Source organism: Dromaius novaehollandiae, chromosome 30 (genome assembly GCF_036370855.1).
Source record: "Dromaius novaehollandiae isolate bDroNov1 chromosome 30, bDroNov1.hap1, whole genome shotgun sequence".
Classification (NCBI taxonomy): Eukaryota; Metazoa; Chordata; class Aves; order Casuariiformes; family Dromaiidae; genus Dromaius; species Dromaius novaehollandiae.
Genome location: NC_088128.1, coordinates 2,521,820 through 2,541,647, shown reverse-complemented (window position 1 = coordinate 2,541,647; position 19,828 = coordinate 2,521,820). Strand labels below are relative to the sequence as shown.

At 52.0% G+C, this 19,828-nt stretch overlaps 1 protein-coding gene across 1 annotated transcript in view; it reads left to right on the top strand.

The window, feature by feature from the left end:
* The window catches only part of LOC135324040 (olfactory receptor 14A16-like), a 42,068-nt gene that overhangs the window by 3,918 nt on the left and 18,322 nt on the right, over window positions 1–19,828 (top strand). The window contains exons 2-3 of the mRNA XM_064499471.1: window positions 1,565–1,813; window positions 1,970–2,503. Of these exons, the coding sequence (XP_064355541.1) occupies window positions 1,565–1,813; window positions 1,970–2,503 (783 nt within the window). The remainder of the gene's footprint in view (window positions 1–1,564; window positions 1,814–1,969; window positions 2,504–19,828) is intronic.

Sequence of the window (19,828 nt, the reverse complement as noted above, 5' to 3'; positions counted from 1 at the left end):
AGCTCCCCATGGTGCTGTGGGGAGAAGCTCTGGGTGAGAGGGGGGACCCCTGGTAGGGCAGGTTCATTCTCCCATCAAGCGAGTGCTGCATGGGTCAGGGCTGCTCACAGCTCCCGCTCACCATGAGGACATTTTGAGAGTGGAGTTTTCCATAGGACTTGTCTCTGCATGGTGGGAATGGAAATGCAGCAGTCAGGTTTAGACAAGGGGCTAAGAATCTTCACCACCACGCTGAAGGAGGGAAAGGTTTGCAGGTGCCTTCACCACTCCTCAACCTACAGACAGCACCAACATCACCTTGCCAGTCTCTTCGGAGATTTTCAGGTCTGCTCTTTAACACCTGCAAACAGAGATATGCCCCTGGGCAGTCTCCTGCTGCTTGGAGGTTTCTGTAGGGCAGAGCTGAGATCACAGTGGGTGGGATGGGGTCTGTGTTGGGACAAAGGAACAGCTGCCAGCAAGGACATCTCCTAGCAGCGGAGAGATGGTCAGAGAGGGAGAGGAAACTGCTACCAGACACCTCATGCGAGGTTGGGGTGCAGGAAGTTCTATGCCAGTCCCTGCAGTGCAGATGCTTTCCCATGAGCAAGCCCCCTTCATCTTTCCTCTCTCACCCAGCAGAGGAATGGGGAATGAGATGACTGTCCTTCAGGAGATCCCACCTTTAAGACACTTGATGCTCCATGGGGTGTGCTGCCAGGCTGTGCGCTGCCCTCCAGAAGGGCACAGCTCTTCTGTAGAACATGTGTGATAGCTGAATGTCCCATGCAGAAGCCACAGAGGTGCTAAGGAAATGGAAATGCTGCTGCAGGTGGCTCTATGTGGGCAGCTGAAACAAGCACTGTGTGTTTTTGGCTACAAAATGAGTGCTGAGAGCTCCCTCAGTGTCAGAGCTGCATCAGAGTCCTTCTTCTGATCATCGGAGCCATGTGCTATGTCACACCCTCTCCATCACTCTCGGAACATCTGAGCTGAGAAAGGGAGGTGAGTTTGGAGATCTGTGCTTTGCAAGTGGACACCACTGTCAGCACAGGCCAGTTTCCTTTAAGGGTAACTTGTGGCTGAGATTGTCCGCTGAGACAGGTGCACACCCAAGGCATCTGGGAATGGGACTGATGTGGAGACCAGTGTGTTGGCTCTGTCCTAGGGCACAGGGAGAGCTTTTGCCTCTCAGGTCTCACTAGTCTTCACACTGAGAGCAGGGGAGAGGTTGCATATTCCCACTGTGCAGAGCAGACAAACAAGCAGACAAGCCTCCCCCCTCCACCCCCGCCAAAGTGAAGCTGTTGCTTTCGTGATCAAAATGCCTCAGAACTGGATGTGAAGATGTTAAACAGACTTTGTACATTACAGCAGGACTGACCCCTCGTGGTACACGCAGCCAGCCCAAACTGGAGCTCCAGACAGGGAGCTGAATCAAGGTCCTGCTGAGGAGAAAAGCAATACTTGTGTGTATGTGGGTGTGTGTGACTGTGTATGTGTTGGGGTTGTCTGTGAGGAAGGGAAAGAGATTTGAATGGAGAAGTCTCTCCTGACTTGTCACTGTCTTTTCTTCCTTTAACAGTCCCACGTGCCTGGAGGGAGCAAAATGTCCAACGGCAGCTCCCTCAATGAGTTCCTCCTCCTGGCATTTGCAGACACACGGGAGCTGCAGCTCTTGCACTTCTCACTCTTCCTGGGCATCTACCTGGCTGCCCTCCTGGGCAACAGCCTCATCGTCACAGCTGTAGCCTTCAACCACCGCCTCCACAACCCCATGTACTTCTTCCTCCTCAACCTCTCCTTCCTCGACCTTGGCTCCATCTCCACCACTGTCCCCAAATCCATGGCCAATTCCCTGTGGGACACCAGGGCCATTTCCTACTCAGGATGTGCTGCCCAGGTCTTAGGTTTTGCCATTTTCATTTCAGCTGAGTATTCCCTTCTCACAGTCATGGCCTATGACCGCTACATTGCCATCTGCAGACCCCTGCACTACGGGACCCTCCTGGGCAGCAGAGCTTGTGTCAAAATGGCAGCAGCTGCCTGGACCAGTGCTTTTCTCAATGCTCTCCTGCACACTGCTCACACATTTTCAATACCACTGTGCCAAGGCAATATCGTGGAGCAGTTCTTCTGTGAGATTCCACAGATCCTCAAGCTCTCCTGCTCGGATGCCCTCCTCAGGGAAGTGGGGCTTCTTGTGGTTAGTGCCTGTTTAGCCTTTGGATGTTTCATTTTCATTGTGGTGTCCTATGTACAGATCTTCACTGCTGTGCTGAGGATCCCCTCTGAGCAGGGCCGGCACAAAGCCTTTTCCATGTGCCTCCCGCACCTGGCCGTGGTCTCCCTGTTTGTCAGCACCTCATTTTTTGCCTACCTGAAGCCCCCCTCCCTCTCCTCCCCATCTCTGGACCTAGTGGTGACTGTTCTGTACTCGGTGGTGCCTCCAACACTGAACCCCCTCATCTACAGCATGAGGAACAGGGAGATCAAGGATGCCCTGAAGAAACTGGTTCAATGGGTACGATGTCAATACCAATAACCACCCCATGTGTGTTTGTTCATCATTCAGAGTGATTTTGGCAGCAAAGCTCTGTTATTCTTTTTTTTTTTTTTTCTTATTTTTCTCTGGTACAATCTTGTAAAAATAAAAAAAATGTTTTGGTTCCTACCACTTATCCTCAGGAATCTCTCATTTGAATCTCACCCAGAGACCACGTTGAAGCAGCAAGCCATGCTTCTCCCTTCATCAGCAGAGATGGAGGAACCTCAGAGGTTCCTAGTCTGAGCTCCCTCAGATGCCCTCAGGGCAATGGGGAGAATTTGCCTTTGCAGTGTCTCTTTTGGTCCTGATAGCAAAGGACCTCAAGGGGACAGTCGGGCTTGGACAAGTATAGATTGGATGAGACCATGGGTTCTGTGTCCTTTAGGAGAGCTCAGCTCCCGTGGCGACACTCAGGGTGTGATCTCACATATCCCTCTCCTGCCAGGGTGGCAGCCATCTGTCACCGTGGCCTCGTCCCTTCCCTCTCCAGTGCTCCAATGTTCACAGCGGAGTGGGAGGGGAGGGCAGGAGAGTCTAGGTGCAGCTTTTAGGGACAGACCCTCTGCTCCTCAGGACTGTCCCCCCACTGCCACAGCAGGCATTTCCTGGCTGCAGCCTTCCAGTGGGGGCTGCAGCTTTCTGGGAGACACATCCACCAACAGCAGCAGGAGTTTCTCTTTTCAAGGTTTCTTCTCCTTTCCACCCTGTGCTCTCATGTGTGCATATGGCCTCAGTGCTCTGGTAACGTGGTGCTTCCATGTGTATTTCTGTGAGCTCAGGCAGCACCAGGCACTGGGCACCCTTATGCCAGACCTGGATTCCAAAATAACATTTTGTATAATAAAAGGGGATCTCCCCTGTGACGTGCCTGAAGTCTGGCCTTTCTTCAGAAGCTGGAGTCAAAAATACGCCCCAGGGGTTGCACCACAAAAGGGCCTGCGGCTCTGCTTGTGAACTCCACAGGCTCCAGGAGATGAGCTCAGAGTCCCTGGCTGGTCCGTTAGGGACTGAGGCCTGGATTCAGGGTTCATCTGTCAGTGACCAGTGGAGACGGGGAATGGTGTCGGAATTGCCTGCCTGGGGCTGTCCCACAGGTGACAGTGCTGATGAGAGATGCCCTTCCTTCTGGAGGGGAATCTGATCCCCCAGGAGAGCTCAGGGGATCTCCAGGGACAGCGAGTGCCTGGGGGGACAGTGAGCGGAGCCTCACAAAATGAGGAATGATCCACGGTGGAGTAAGCAGAAGGCAGAGCACTAAATCCAGGTATGCGTGGGGAAACGAGGGCTCTGCAATCCCTGGAGAGGCAGTGGGGACCCATGAGTCCCAGGGAAGGGGCCCTGGAGAGTGATTCCTGCACCCTCAGTGAAACACCACAGGCTGGAGCTAGTGCCCACCCAAACACATCTCCTGCCATTGCAAATGTCCTGGGGTCACTGAGCACAGACCTGTGTCAGTAATATCACTGGTCCCTGCCCAGCTGGGTCTGCTTCCCACCCCGACCAGCACAGCCAGTGTGGAATAACCCCGTAGCCTCACAGCTGCTCGCTCTGCAGAGCAGCACCACCAGCCTGGGGCCCTGCAGGGAGCACAGGGCAGGGGTGCAGGAACAGCCATGCAAGCATGGATGCACTGACCTGGGGAAAGGCTCTCTGGGGAGCAGGGATGTCCCAGGAGAAAAGCAGGGCAGCATGCAGAGAAAATGAGAAGGGGAAACAGGTTTCTCTGGGCACCAGCTCAGGGCAGGCAGCTCTGTCCCTGGGGCAGCAGGAGCTGCTGGAGGGGCTGCAGGGCCAGGGCTCTGGTGCTGTGCTGGGCAGCGGGGTGGGCATGGAGGGGCTGCAGGCAGACAGGGAGGGGGATCTGCTGGACACAAGAGCAGGGGAGGCAGAGAGTGACCAGCCTCGCTGCGAGGCCTTGTGTCCTTGCCAGGGAGCTGCTGCCGTTGTCCTTGGACCGTGCCTGAGTGATGCTGTAGACATGCCTGTTCCTGGCCCTGCGCTTCTTGGGTCTTAACCTGACCCTGTCTCTGTCCTGCTGACCCGAATCCCCGTCTCGGCCTTGGACCTGCCTCTGCCTACAGTGAAGAAAGCCTTGGCAAGGGAAGCTGGGATCCAAGGAGATCCCAAAGAAGGCTGTAAATACAAAAGATGAGGGAAGCCAAGAGCTGAGGGTGCCGGCAAGGCAGGCAGGCAGGGCAGGGTCCCACTGATGAGAGGTGCCATCCCACAGTGCCTGGACAAGAGGAGCAGAGCAGGTTTGGGGATGGTAACCAGCATCAGGCACAGTCCAGCAATGGCCAGACAAGACTGCAGGGCGCCAACCAGCCCTGCTTTGCGCGGGAGGCTGGACTGCAGATCTCCAGAGGTCCCTTCCCACCAAAACTCTGAGATTCCATGAATTTTTGCTCCTCGGCCTCTGCTCTGGCACAGCTGGCAGGGGGAGGAGAGCCCCTGGGGCAGAGCAGAACAAGCTCCGCTGGGAGAGTGTCAGGGGGAAGATCCAAAAGTCCCTGGCTCAGCCCTGGCCTTTGGAAAACTCACGCACCTCGAGAGGCTCCATCTGCCTCTTCTACTCTCCCTGTGCTCCCCTCCCATCGGCCAAAGTGAAGTCCAGCATTGCGTGGGGACTCTCTTCCACATGGGGAGGGGAGGGAGGTCCTTCACCAGCTCCATGCTGCCTTTTCCATCCCTGGCCTTTGCAGTTGCTTGGGCCTGGGTCTGCCCACTTGCCTTCCTCACAGTCATGGCTCCCATGAAGATGCTGGTGCTCCTACCCTCGAGTGGGCATCCACCACGAACATGGAGCCTGACCAGCCACAAAGGCATCACCCATCCAGTGCCCCGGCCATGCAACAAAGGGCAGGGGTCTTTCTTTGCCACAATATCCTTGCTTTTCCCCTGCTCCCGGCACCGCTGCTGCTGTGCCCATGTCAAACCCTCCTGCCGCCAGACTGCCCTGGGGCTCAAGGCAGCTCCAGCTCCCTCCAGGGCTGCGCTGGAGCCTTTCAGAAGTGGGCTGAGGTGGGGCTGGCACTGCCAGGGTGTGGCGGACAGATGAGTGAACTTTTGCCTTAAACATTTCTTGGTACGTAAGGTGCAAGCAAACCATAACCCCAAACAAGCCATCTGTTCCCGGCAGAAACAGGACTGAGCTGCTGTGACCCCTGAAATGGTCTCCCTGTGACCACCCAGGACACACCGAGCCTGCGCCGAACCAGGGCACGATCGGACAGAGACTTTGGGACCTGGACTGCAAATTACTGCTGCTTAGCACAACTTTTATAAAACTTGCTTAGCATGAGTAGCTAAATTTGCTGAAGCCTTAGGCCGCACTCCCTAGTTCAGTGAGAAAGGGCCCCAGAGCTGGTGCAGACTGGAAAGATAAGGGAGTTACAAGCAGTCTGCATCCCTATGCGTCACACTCCAGGAGGGAGGATGTCAAGGCTGTGAAATAAGGCCTGCTTGGGTGCCAGGACCCTGGGAAACAAAGCCTCCCCTCACTGCTGAAACAGTGTTAATTAGGGGGGGGGTCTGGATTATACCCTCTTCATCAGGACCTTGGAAGATAACACCTACTGTCACTGCTGGGGCAGTGCTAATTGCTGGAACAACACCTGTTTGTCAGGGCCCTGAGAAAGAAGGGCAGAACCCAAGGAATCAACACATTTGTCAGCAGAAACCGCAACAGTAAAGATAAGGGAGAAAAGCAGCCTGCCTGGGAACAACGAGGAGACCCAATAGGGAGCAGGAGACCCCAGACCCAAAAATTACTATTGGTCTGAACTGCCGTGTGAGGGGTGGGAAACTTAATTTGAAAAAGCTATAATTGCCCAGGGATTTCTTTGTTTGGGGTCCCTCTTCGGAGGCACCCAACTCGAGCTGTAACTACTGCACACGTGTCATTACAATCTATTTGTTTAATTTGCCTTGATTTGGCTCCGAACTTTTCAGCGGGAACCTAGGGTCGGACCCTGCTCGAGTTGTAATTACTGCACGCGCATCGCTAAAATTTACACCCAGGGTGAAGAGGACCAACGGGACGCCGCTGGATCCACGGGTGGTGATATCTCTTTCTCTCTCCCCCTTTTCTCTCTCTCTCTTTCTCTCTCCTCCCCTTCGCCTTTCCCCACCTTTTCTCCCCACTCCGTGGAAAATAAAGTTAAAAGGTTGTACAATATTTGACCGGTTTTAGTGTCTTAATCTCGTCCTTGGGATCGTAACGAAACCCCCCCCCCCCCCGATATTGGACACATTGAATATCGGGACAAGAGCCCAGTCTCGCCTAGAGGAGTGGGGTCCCACCACCCCTGCTGGGTGGCCAGGGCTGCAGGCTGCAGACCCCACGCTGCTCCCCACAGACCTCCTGCCTGGGGCTGGAGAGTACCCAGCAGCAAGGCAGGTGTGCCTGGGGGTCTGGTGCCTTTAGGGTGGTGGCCTTTGGAGCAGCCTCTATCTGTAAGGGGCTCAGGAACTTCTCTGCCTCCATGTTAGTGGCAAATTTAGTGTCCCAGCTGGTTCTCTCTGAAGAGCTGAGGATTTAATTCTCTGGAGGAAGGGAAAAGGGAAACCTTTTTGCGTGGGACTTCTATTATGCTGCCAACTCTCTACTGTCTTCTCCTGCTCTGTCACCCCAGAAGTCCTTTGGCAGGGACATGTTTTGGTTTCTGACCCTCTCTCTGACCCCGCTTTAAGCAGCAGGTTGCACTACAGGCCTCCTGTGGTCTCTTCAGCCTGAATTATCCGAAAAACCTGTGGTCTCAGGCCCCATTTCAAACACAGAGCAAATAATTCTGGGACAGCAGTCACTTCTGAGTTATATGACCATCTAAAAGAAGGCTGGTGAACACCTCCTCCTCCCCACTGGCTGTACGGGCAACACTGCCTCAAGCATATCTACATTACGCCTGAAATTCTTTGCATCCACCTTTAACCACATAGAAGTCCTGAATCCCCTCAGTGGTGAGGGGAGAAATGCAGGCTGTTCTGCAGTGTGAGTTCTCTACCTCTGTAGTTTGCGCCTCTACGTAGATGGTGCCATCCTCCCCTTGGTTTCTTCCCTGAAGCTCAGCCTGGATGGGGATGTGAATGTGGAGGTTGGCTGTCACTGCAGTGACCATGAGATGGTGGAGAGGTCAGAGGAATAACAGAATCATTGCCCTGTACTCCAGGAGAGAGGATTTCGTCTTGTTTAGGATGGAGTTAGGCAAGCCAAAGCTCAGCTGGAACTGGAGAGGGATGGGGAGGGCAACCAGAAGGGCTTCTGTAAGGATGTTGGCAGCACAAGGAAGGCAGCCATCCGAGGAAAATGTGGTCTTCCTGCTCAGTGGGGCAGGGGACCTAGTGACCAAGACAGGGGAAAGGCTGAGGAGCTCATTGCCTCTTTTACCTTGTCTTTTCCTGGTATCATCTACTGCCAGGCCTCCCTGGTCCCCAAGTCCTTTGGCAGGGTCTGTGTTAGCAAAGCCTCACCCATGGCAGAGGAAGCTGCAGCTGGGGAGGACTTTTGCCCAGTGGGCACACACAGGTCCATGGGACCAGATGGGAAGCACCCCAGGGTGCAGGGAGAGGTGGCTGGAGTCACTGCAACGCTGCTCCCAATTGCCTATGAAATGTCAGGGTGATCAGGAAGGTTCCTGATGACTGGGAAAAGGCAGCCATTGCATCCATTTTCAGGAAGGGCAAGAGGGAGGATCTGGGGAATGACAGGCTGGTCATCTTCCTCTCAGTCCCTGGCAAGGTGATGGAGCAAATCCTCCTGGAAACCATCTCCAAGCATATGAAGGGGAAGGGTTGGAAGAGGCAGCACGGGTTGAGCAAGGGGAAATGGAAACCATGCCTGACCAACCTGATTGCCTCCTACCATCAGATGAATGGCTTTGCGCATAAGGGAAAAGCAGGGGATTTTGTGACCCGTCTCTTTAGCAAGGCCTTTGCCACAGTCCCCCATAGTGTCTTTATAGGCAAATTGTTGAGACCTGCCCTGCATCCATAGGGAAGGTGGAAGATTGGCTGCACCATCAGGCTGAAATGCTGTGCTCAGTGGTACAAGTTCCAAGTGGCAGCTGGTTACTAGCGGCATCCCTCGGTGATCAACATGTGGGGCAGGACTGTTTAACCTCTGCATTAATGGCCTGCACAGTGGCTGGAGCACACTCTCAGCACCTCTGTGGACAATGCGTAACTGGGGGAGCCCCTGGGCAACCTCATCTAGTTCCCTCTGCACTGACCAGGGGGGTTGGCACTAGATGACATCCAGAGGTCTTGTCCACCCCAAGGGCTGTGATTCAGTGAACCGCTCCCTGGAGAGGTCTGTAAAGAGAGAAGAGGCAGAGGAAGAAGACAGGAGAGAGAAGCAGAAGAAGAGATCTGAAACATGTCCATTTAAATAAAGTAGTTCCTCAGAACAAAGATTCTCCATTCAGAGTACTGGTGGCAAATGTATTTTGATGAATAATGTATCTATCTGTCTATGTACGTATGCTTGCGTAAACAGACTAATTCCCGTAGTGCATGACCATGGTGCTGCCAATGAACGAGAAAGAAAAACTATTTTGCAGTGGTAAAAACTGTGCAAAGTTTTGGAAAATTGTGGAAAATAATTTGTCAATTATTGCATTGAAGATGTTTTAGAGACGCCTTTAAAACCTTGCTTTAACACAGGTATGTTGAGATTTGTGCAAATTTGGCCACCCAAAACCAGAGCATTTCTTTGAAGCTGGGCACCCTGCTTTCCTCACCATTTGAGAGAACCCGACACCTCAGAGTGTGACATGCTCTGTACAAAGAGTGGGGAGTGGCATGGACAGCCGTGGGAAGGGAGTGTTTTTTCCGAGCACTGGGCTCTGTGTGAGACACAGAAGTATCTTGTTTAATGGTGCAGGCCTGATTATAACAGAAGTGTTTAGAAAATGACATTAAAAATGAAGCAAGAAAGAAATTAAGACAAAGATTTAAAGCGAAGAAATGCTTTGTTATACTTTCCAGCTTTTCATGTTTATTTGTGTTCTTATTGTCTTTCTTGATTTGTTCTGTTTCAGTAATGGTCTCTGTGTGACCCCTCAGCAAGGAGCTCCCGAAGCCCTTACCCTTGCTGGAGAGCCACAGGAGTGCTGGGAACAAGGAGCTGAGGTGCATGCTGGTGGTCTTGGTCCAGCAGTTCTCCATCTCGCTTGCCCCCTTGCCCTCGGATTGCCTCTCCAGCTGGGGAGGGGGGATGGTCTTCCCATCTCATCACCCAAACTCCTCTCCAATGTGCCCCTTCTCCTCTGCCTGTTGACAAGGGGCCCCAGCATGGCGCAGCTGCCTCCTGTCCCCCATCCTTGCCATGGAGCAGCTCTGAAGAGCAGCTGTGGGGAGCACATGAGCAGTGCTCAGCAGCTCCTGGGCCTCGCAGGGAAGTGAGGGCACCACCATGACCCCGCAGAGACCTCCTGTGATGCAGCACATCCCACTGTGACCTCAGCTCATGTCATCAGGGGGCTCAGGAGGTCACCGCCATGGAGATGGCACAGCCAGGGAGAGCGCAGAGAGATTTCCCCTCATGTCCTGGAAAGCAGTCACCTCCCTTCACCCCAGGTATTTTCCAAAAACTTGCTGATAAATCTGTTAGGAATGTCTCCAGATGGTGCCAAAGGCTGTGCAATATCTAAAAGGGGGGCCTGGGAAGGTCACTTCTACTGTGAGTTGGTCTTTTTGTAGAAGCAGGATGCAGGACAGTATGGGATGCAGGACAGTACGGGAGAGGCCACAGCGTTCCTCCTTGAGGCACCAAAGCAGCCTCTTTGCTTTTAAAAGTCCTCAGCAAGGTTTCTTGGTCTGCGGTGCTTAAGGCAGAGAAGATACACCATAAAAGAGCAAATATGCCCAGAACACACATCATCCTGAGAGCTTTATCTGGGACCCTGGTCCCTGCCATGCTTCACAGCCATGGTTATTGTAGAGCATGAACATGATGCTGCCAATTATTAAGACAGAAAAAAAATTACATGGAAATGGTAAAAATGTGTGAAGTTTTTGAAAAGAGGATTTTTTTGGTCAGTTATCACCTGGAGTTATTTTTGGAGAAGATTGCAGCTTATGACTAGAATCTCCTTTTGGAGCTTGATTCATTTGACCACATAGAGAGGCTGCTGCTGCCTGAGATGCCCTGGGATAGCTGTGTTCCCACGTGGTGCTGGAGATTCTGGAGGCGGCTCCTACGGGACGTTAGCTTGTCATTAGGAAATGTATCTTAAAACAGCTCAGTTAAGAAATCTATTTCCCTCCATTGACTAGCAAGGGAAGTGCAGACAACTGGGTCAGACAGAGACATCTGCACTGATGGGGTCTGGCATGGGGTGAGATCAGCCTCCTCCCTGTTGTCCCCTAAAATGAAGTCACACTTCACTGACTGTGCAAGGGAAGGAAAAGGGAGTGTGGCTAGATGTTTCTGGGACTCCTTTAAAAGGTCACAGTAACACAGGTATGTTGAGATTTGTGCAAATTTAGCCACCCCAAAATAGACGAAGCTGGTCACCCTGCTTTCCTCATCAGTCGAGAGAGCCCGACACCTCAGAGTGCGACATGCTCTGTGCAAAGAGTGAGGGGTGGCACGGACAGCTGTGGGCAGGGGGTGGTTTTCTGAGCACTGGGCTCCATGTGAGACACAAAAATATCTTGTTTAATGGTGCAGGCCTGATTACAACAGAAATGTTTAGAAAATGACAGTGAAAATGAAACAAGAAAGAAATTGGAAAATAGATTTACAGCAAAGAAATGCTTTGTTATACTTTCCAGTTTTTCGTTTTTTGTGTGTTCTTACTGTCTTTCTTGATTTGTTCTGTTTCGGTATACTAGAATTCTGGGGAGATTATGCATTATCTTTTTGTATGAAAAGGAAAGTGATTTTCAGAACTATGGTGGGATGCAGTCACAGGGTCATGGATGGCTGGTGCCCTGGTGCCCTCTGCCCAGCCTCCCTCTGCAGCTCCCAGGGGCTCCGGTCTCCTGCAGGTCCCCTGTGAGAGCTGCCAGGCCCAGGCAGGTGCCTCAGAGACACCAGGGCCTCTGCAAGTGCCACTGGCTGGTTGTGGTTGGACACCTGAGCTCTGCCTGTAAAGGTGAAGAGTTGTTTTCAACATTAAATAAAAGCATATGAGACCATTTTCATCAGCTGAAAGGACTGAATAATTTTAATAAAATGTCAGTGTTTTCCCATGATGACATAATGGAGATTTTGAGGAAGGTCAAGAATCTCAGGGGAAGAAATGTTGATCTGCCCCTTAACTTGTGTTACCACTGCTCTGTCTGTTATGCTGTGGCTTTAACCTCACCAATCTTTCAGTTATTTCCACATGCCCTGAATAAATTGATCATTTCTAAAGTCAACTTTGCATCGGACGATCTGGGCATATGCATTTTCCATAGTTTCCCAGTCTTCCTCCTCCCCTTGCTCTTTATCATTCAGATACTTCTCAACTCTCCAGTTGCTGCTTTAAGCTTCTGGGAGTCTAAAGCTTGCCTCACCTCTCAGCAGTCTAATTGTCTCTTTAACCAGCTACTTCACTGTGTGTCTATCCAGCCTCTTTGTGAAGAACATTTCAAGGATGGGTATTTCTTGCAGACTGTGGATCCCACTGGAGGCAACTTGGACTTGACATACGGTTGAGGAGTGTATTTCATTTCTTATGACACTGGATCAAGTTTATTTTTATTTGATCGCCATTAAGACAAATCCTTCTGTGTCTGTTTGCAGCTAGTTCTCTAAGGAAAGCAGGTGGGAATTGGTGCACATGAGCTGCAACCTTCAGCTACAGCCTTGAGTGGGAAAGGGTTAGATTTTACCAAGAGTGATCTAAGTCCCGAGCGGCTGATGAGAGAAATGGCAGGGCTGGGGAGGTGAGGAAGAGTATTTTCCATGGATGTCTGACCTCAAGGATGCTGCTTTTCCTACATGTCCAGACTTCATTAGGAGACACTCTGGATCAATATCAGTGGGAGAATGTGGATATCACTCTAGTTTGTAAGCTGAAAAATAAGGAAAACTTTAAAAGCAGAAATCCTTTTTTTTTTTTTTTTTTGATGCTCATTGAAATTTTCTGTTAAATGAACTTCTGAAACCTCCCCAATTAGCCACACAAGAATTGAAGAGCTGTAGAAAATTATGGAAAGAGGCATGGCTTCTTAGGGCTTTTTGCAGTTTAATTTCCCCTTGGGTGGATTTGGTGCTGAGTCCATGAGCCTGTGATGCTGAGAGGATCCTGAAATAAGCTCTCAAGAAGTTGAAGTCAGAATCCAAGTTTCCAAGCTTCTTGGAGTGTTAATTGGTCCCACTGAGGGCCATTACCAAGAAAGCCTCCCCAGGGGCTGATTAGAGCACAAAGTTGGAGGCCCTGATTGCAGGTAGGCAAAGGCAGTGTGCAGGTGTCTGTGATGCCAAGTCAAGCTTGATGTGTGTTATCAAGCAGAATGACCAAGCCCTACAGCCAGCCCTGTGGTAGGGTGATCCTTTGCCTCACATGTCGCTCACAGCTCTTCCTAGGGGCAGTGTCAGACTGGGGGGGGCGGGCGGGAGGGGAGAAGGGTGTGTGTGCAATGCTTCATGCAGAACAACAATTCGGCACCTCCTGGGCTCCCTGGAAGTGAGGAGGCAGCATGGCCACAGTGCTGCAAGGAAACATCATCTTCTCATAGGCCTCAATGGCAGAGATGCTCACCGTAGCAAAGGGGACAAAGACCTGAGCTCTCTTGGAGACTTTCAGCCTTGGCATTGCCCTCGGTCATCTCCATCGCAGGCTGTCCTAAGCTGTCCAAAGCTGCACCTGTTTCTCTGCAGGCTGTAGACACCCAACCTGCTTCCACACCTCGCTCTCACTGCAGGATCTCCCCAGCTTTACTGATGTCCCTCTGTCCTTGCTGGCTGCTGCTTGGAACACAAAGCCAGGGGCTGATCACAGAGTCCCTCTGGGTGTCCTGTTGCACCACAGCACTACCCTACGAGTGACATTCTTGTTACCTGAAGTGCAGTCTGAACCCATCAAGATGCAGTTTGTGGCTCTTCTCATGCTGCTTCCCACTACCAAGAAAAGCTCCACCATCTCTGAACCCACCCTGTCACAGGCAATCACAGGTGACTACTGTACTGTCCTTATCCTCCACTTCAGCAGGTTAAAGCAGCCCAGGTCCCTCAGCCTCTCCATACAGGCCATGTGCTTCAGACCCCCAGCCCCATCTTGGCAGACCTCCTCTGAAGCCCCTCCAGTTGCTCCCCATTCCTCCAGCACTGGGCAGCCCACACTGGGACACACTGTTCCAGACATGGCCACTCCAGTGCTGAGTCAAGAAGGCGATAAGAAGTGCCCTTGCCTGGGTGGCCATGCTCTTCCTGATGCAGTCCTGTATGCAGCTGGCCTCATTTGTGGTGAGCACGCATCACTGGCTCATATGGCATTGCTTGTAACGTCCAGGCCCTTCTCCTCAGGGTCACTCCTCTGCTGGTCAGGTCTCTGCCTGTCCTGATGCATGTGTTGTTCTGCCCTGCTGATGAGCCTTTCAAACAGGACAGGATGCAGGGTGTACCCCTGCATACCCCACCTTTACCTGGCTTCCTTTTTCTGCTCATTGCAACCTCCCCTGATCTTCACAACCTTTCCAAGATGACAGAGAGCAGCCTTGCTGTCATAGCAGCCAGCTCTTTCCATGTCCATGGATGCCAGCCATCCAGTCCCATAGACTTCTAGGGGTTGAGTTCTAGAGACTTAGGCACTGTGCATTCGTATTCTCCTCAGGGCTCCTGACTCGAGGCACTACAGCTCAGGAGACCCTGTGGGTGAAGGCTGAAGCCAGGAAGGACTTGACTTCCCCACACCTGACTACATTTGCTTTTACTAGAATCCCTGCCCCATTCAGCAGTGAGCCCACATCTCCTTCTTTATTCTTTTACTGTCACTGAAGCAGTAGCAGCTCTTCTTCCTGTCCTTCACATCCCCTGCAAGTGTCTCTATCCCAGGGGAGCTTTGGCTTCCTTAACACCATCCCTGCTTTGCTGGACAATGTTTCTAAATTCCTCCTTTGCAGCCTCTGCCTTCTTCCGCTTTCCACAGGCTGCCTTATTGCCCTGTATCTCAGGTGTGAGCTCCCTGTTTAGCCAAGCTGGGCCCCAGAGATGCCTACCAGCTTTACAGACTGTTCCTGTGGAGCATTCTTGTGCCTGATGGATGCTGTCCTGAGTGACCTGCTGGCTTTTCTGAGCTCCTCTGCCCTTCAGAGCTGCCTGCTTTGGTCCATCCCATGGAAGAGTTCCATACATCCAAGCTGCCCCTTCGCACATAGGACATCCCCCTCCTGATGATCCCTGGTGGTCTCTCCTGAGGAACTTGCACCCTGCCATTGAAGGACTCCAGTCATGCGAGTGATCCCACTACATCTCAGTTTCTGCAACCATGTGGTAGTCCTGTGACAGCTTGCGCATCTCCATTTACTCCTGCCTGCGCCCCAGGCTGCATGTGTTTGCATATATGTTGGATTTAGCACATCAGCTGTGCCACCGACCGCAGATTTGTTACAGGTAAACAGGTTACCAAGGACCTCACGTATGCAAAGGCTTTGATTGGAAGTGGTGCCATGCTGGCATGGATAGCAGGTGGCAATGGGATGGCGAAAGGAGGTTCCCACTAAGAGAGCAAACCCTGCAGGGCCCAAGGCCAGGGGAATAAACAGAGCTGGGCTGTGCAGGAATGCCAGGAGAGGTGTTTGCTGCCTGAGCTGACTCTGCAGCACCGTTGGACCTGTGACAGACTTCTTGAACTAATCTCCAGGAAGGACAAGGTGCCACTAAAGAATTCCTTGGCCTGGATAGCCTATGATCTAGTAACTATGAGATCATCATTAGCCCAGTCCCTGCTCATATCATGTTGAGCGGGCGAGAGGAGGTTCAGGGGAGGAGAGCTAGAAGGGTCTGAGAGTGCAGAGACGAGAGCGGAGATCTTGGTGTGAGGTGCCTCTCCTGTATATGAAGCACGCTTGGATGCAGACAGTAGAGACTGCCCAAAGGCAGAGGAAGGATTCATTTATTCGGGCACAGGTAAGGAAGCCCAAGATGCCCTGGGGCAATTGCCTGGCAGCAACTCCAAAGGGCCATGGTTTTCCTGAATGTGCCATGCTGTATGTGATAGAGACATGTGGTTGCGTTAGACTCCTCAGGCATCCGACATGGCCCTGCAGGCCTCTTTCTATGTCATTAAATTAAGTGTCTGCACTGAATTACGTTAGCTGCTTGTAACATTGGAATCTGCTTGTGTCTCAGCTTCCTAGTGAGTGGGGCTCTAGTTGTAGTAGGCATCTGGGGTCATTTCAGATGGCCAAGGAAATTCCCCACCTGGCCCCCACCTCATGCTCCAGAAGGATGTGGGCCTCCCAGTTGCTCTATCAGAGCAAGCAGACACTGCACATGCCTCGGACCACCTCTGTCTTTTCAAATGTCACCAGGTGTCACCAGCTAACTGACTCCCACCCTCCCCCTCCAGTGATTGCAATGGGAGTGGAGACAAGGAGCTCACGTGCAGACCCCTCTGTTGTGCACACTTCAACTTGGGAAGGAGAATCTCAGCTCCTGTGTGTTTATGGAGTTCATGGGAGGGATCTGAATCCCACTCTAGCCTGGGGGCTTTTAAACAGGCATGAATGCCCAGATTGACTCGTCTGAATGAAAACCTGAACCATGTGTCCATGAGCTCCCTCCTTGTCCCTATCTAGGTGTCCTGCCTAGTTATGAGATGGGAATAAGGCCTTCCAGAGTGGGAAATTTTCACCTATCATAGATAGTCACCCTCTGATGAAATAAGTTGCAATGTTGGAATCAGTTTCTCTCCACTCCTTAGAAAAGGACAATAGGTGATTATTTTAGTTTATTGCAGTGAACATTTCCCAGGAGGAGGGAGCACAAGGGACAGAGAGGGTCAGGCTCCTGGGATGGAGGGAGCTCATGGCAACCTGGCAGCACTGCCCAGACACAGCTGTGTGCAGGAGCAGCTCCTCTGCCAAGAGCAGCAGGGCTGCGGGCACTGCCTGCTGCTGCTGACATGAGATGAGAGAAGGCAGAGAGAAGTGGAAGGCAGTGTGGAGTGGGAGGACAGAGGAGAGCTCCTTGTGGGAGAAATCTTCACAGCCCTTTGCATGGTAAGTCTCTGGCTGCAGGGTGATACTACTGAGTTTCCTGGAGGGGTCTTCTGAACCCAGCCCATCCCGTGACTGATAGGCTTTTTAAGGATCATTCTCTCGGCTCCTCCGGTGCCTAAACAGAGGAGATGCTTCAGAGCAGGGATTCCTGCAATGACACACAGGCAGAGGGACAGAGCATGCTACTTACTTCCTTCTCCCAGGGACCCTGCATGGGTGTGAAGCCGGGGCGTGCACACTGGTCTGCCCAGGGCTGTAATTCAGAGCAGTGTCCCTGCACCCCAGGGTGCTGTGTGCCTGGGGCAGTGACTGCTGCCTGCAAGGGTCAGCCCTCAGCCTGCCCAGGGAACTCCCTAGAGTGCTGCAGGAGAAAGCTTTGGGTGAGAGGAGCGACCCCCAGTTTTTCAAGAGGAATATCAAGAGAAGGGCTACCTGAAAGAGAAGGAGCTTTCCTTCGGGTGTCTGTGCTTTCAGTTCCCTAATTTTGGCAGAGAGAATGAAGGAAAGAGGGGGTTTTTTTGTTTTTTTTTTTTTGTTTTTTTTTTTTTGTTTTGTTCTGGCAAGGAACTAAGAGTCCTAAACCTTTGCTCTAAGAGATTAATAGGTCTGTGAGAAACCTCAGCAAGCCCCTTCGGCTCCACCTCCAGCAGCACCTTTGTTGCCATGGTCAGCACCTCCAATGCAGACACCCTCCTCTGAGCAAGGGCCCTGTGTCTCCCCTCCACCCAGCAGAGCCTCTGCCCTGACAGCCATGCAGTCCAGGACATGAAACATCTCCTCTGCAACCAGACCTCTGGCAGAGGAGAGGGGCCTCTCTCCTGCCACGGGCCCATTTCATGCTGCCCGACAAAGGGGCTGAGAGCGACTGCCTGTGATGTCACTGTCTGTAAGGTGGCATGCCCAGCTGCGTAAGGTGAAGGCTTTCCCGAGTGCCCGTCTGTCTCTCTCTCCTTGCCTCCCTTGGCAGCAGGATCATGGTGTTGCTCCTTGTTTCTCCTCCTGTTCATGATGCTCCTGTTGTTGCTTTTGGGCTCCCTGGGGTTAGGGGGGTTTCAGCTGCAGTTCAGACACTGATGCTGCAAGTTGTGGAACAGAGGGATCTGCATGGAAATGAGGTTTCCCCAACCCCCTTCTGACCTGTGTGGCTCCATGAAATGCAGTCTGTGGGGTTGGGAAATGAGCTGACTCTCTCTTGAGAGCCCATCTTCCGTCCTAACAGTCCTTTGACTGTTTCTCTGTGTTGTGCTGCCACACTGTGAGCTGCCCTCCAGCAAGGCACAGCTGTCTCATAGGACCTCTGTGATATCTGAGAGACAAATGAAGAAGTGGCAGAGATACTGAGTATGGAGATGGTGGTGTGAGGGTGTAAGTGTGCATCTGAAAAGAGCCCCATGTGTCCTTGGCTAGAAGGGGAGTGTGGAGAGCTCCCTCAGGGGCCCTGAGAAAGGGAGATAAGTTTGGACACCTGCACTTTGAAAATGGACTCCTCTGCACTCAGCAGGGACTGGTTTCTTTTTAGGGTAACATCCTCCAGCTCAAGGAGGTGTGAGCTCAGGATAGCTGGGAATGACACTAATAGATAGACGAGATGTCCTCACTCTGCAACAAGGAACAGTGGATGCTTTCTTCTCAGGACTCAGTAGAAATGCCAAGGATTTCTACCTTTGAGGAACACTGCCCAGGGGTGACATCTAAAAGAAAACAAAATCCCTACAAAATCCCTAAAACTCTATTCCTCAAACCTCATTCTTTACAATTGGGAGTGAAGACGCTGAAAAGCTCTTTTACATGGCGAGTGGATTGCACCTGATAGAAACTGTGAATGTCAGGTCTAGTCACCCCCATTCCCCATTCCCACTGCTGTATAGCTGCACTGACTCCTCTGGAGTCCACGGGCAGAGGCTCCTGCTCCTTATGGCAAACTCAGCCAGTCCTAAGTGGAGCTCAAGCAAGGGAACTGCACAAAGATCCTCTTGGTTAAGAGAAGCAAAGTGGGGGGCTATATGAGAACTGGAACATCCGGGGACTTTTTTTTTTCTTGACAATTCTCTCCTAACTTGCCAATGTCTTTTCGTTTTGGACAGTCCCCCATGCCTAGAGATAGCAAAATGTCCAACAGCAGCTACTTCAACGAGTTCCTCCTCCTGGCTTCTGCAGACACACGGGAGCTGCAGCTCTTGCACTTCTCGCTCTTCCTGGGCATCTACCTGGCTGCCCTCCTGGGCAACGGCCTCATCATCACAGCTGTCGCCTGCGACCACCACCTCCACACCCCCATGTACTTCTTCCTCCTCAACCTCTCCCTCCTCGACCTTGGCTCCATCTCCACCACTGTCCCCAAATCCATGGCCAATTCCCTGTGGGACACCAGGGCCATTTCCTACTCAGGATGTGCTGCCCAGCTCTTCCTGGTTGCATTCTTGTTTTCAGCAGAGTATTCTCTCCTCACAGTCATGGCCTACGACCGCTTTGTTGCCATCTGCAGACCCCTGCACTACAGCACACTCATGGGCAGCAGAGCCTGTGTCCAAATGGCAGCAGCTGTCTGGGCCAGTGGTTTTCTCAGTGGCCTCCTGCACACTGCTAACACATTTTCAATACCACTCTGCCAAGGCAATGCTGTAGAGCAGTTCTTCTGTGAGATTCCCCAGATCCTCAAGCTCTCCTGCTCAGATGCCTACCTCAGGGAAGTGGGGCTTCTTGTGGTTACTGCCTGTTTAATGATTGGGTGTTTCATTTTCATTGTGCTGTCCTACGTGCAGATCTTCACTGCTGTGCTGAGGATCCCCTCTGAGCAGGGCCAACACAAAGCCTTTTCCATGTGCCTCCCGCACCTGGCCGTGGTCTCCCTGTTTGTCAGCACCTCATTTTTTACCCACCTGAAGCCCGCCTCCCTCTCCTCCCCAGCTGTGGATCTGGTGGTGGCTGTTCTGTACTCGGTGGTGCCTCCAGCAGTGAACCCCCTCATCTACAGCATGAGGAACAAGGAGCTCAAGGATGCCCTGGGGATAGCGATTTCATGGACATTTTTCAGCAGTGGTAAAATTGTCATTTCTCTCCACAAATGAATCCCACTGTCTCCCATACCAGGACGATGTGTTGTTCACTTTATTTTCATTATTAATATTATTACTATCATTAGTGGTA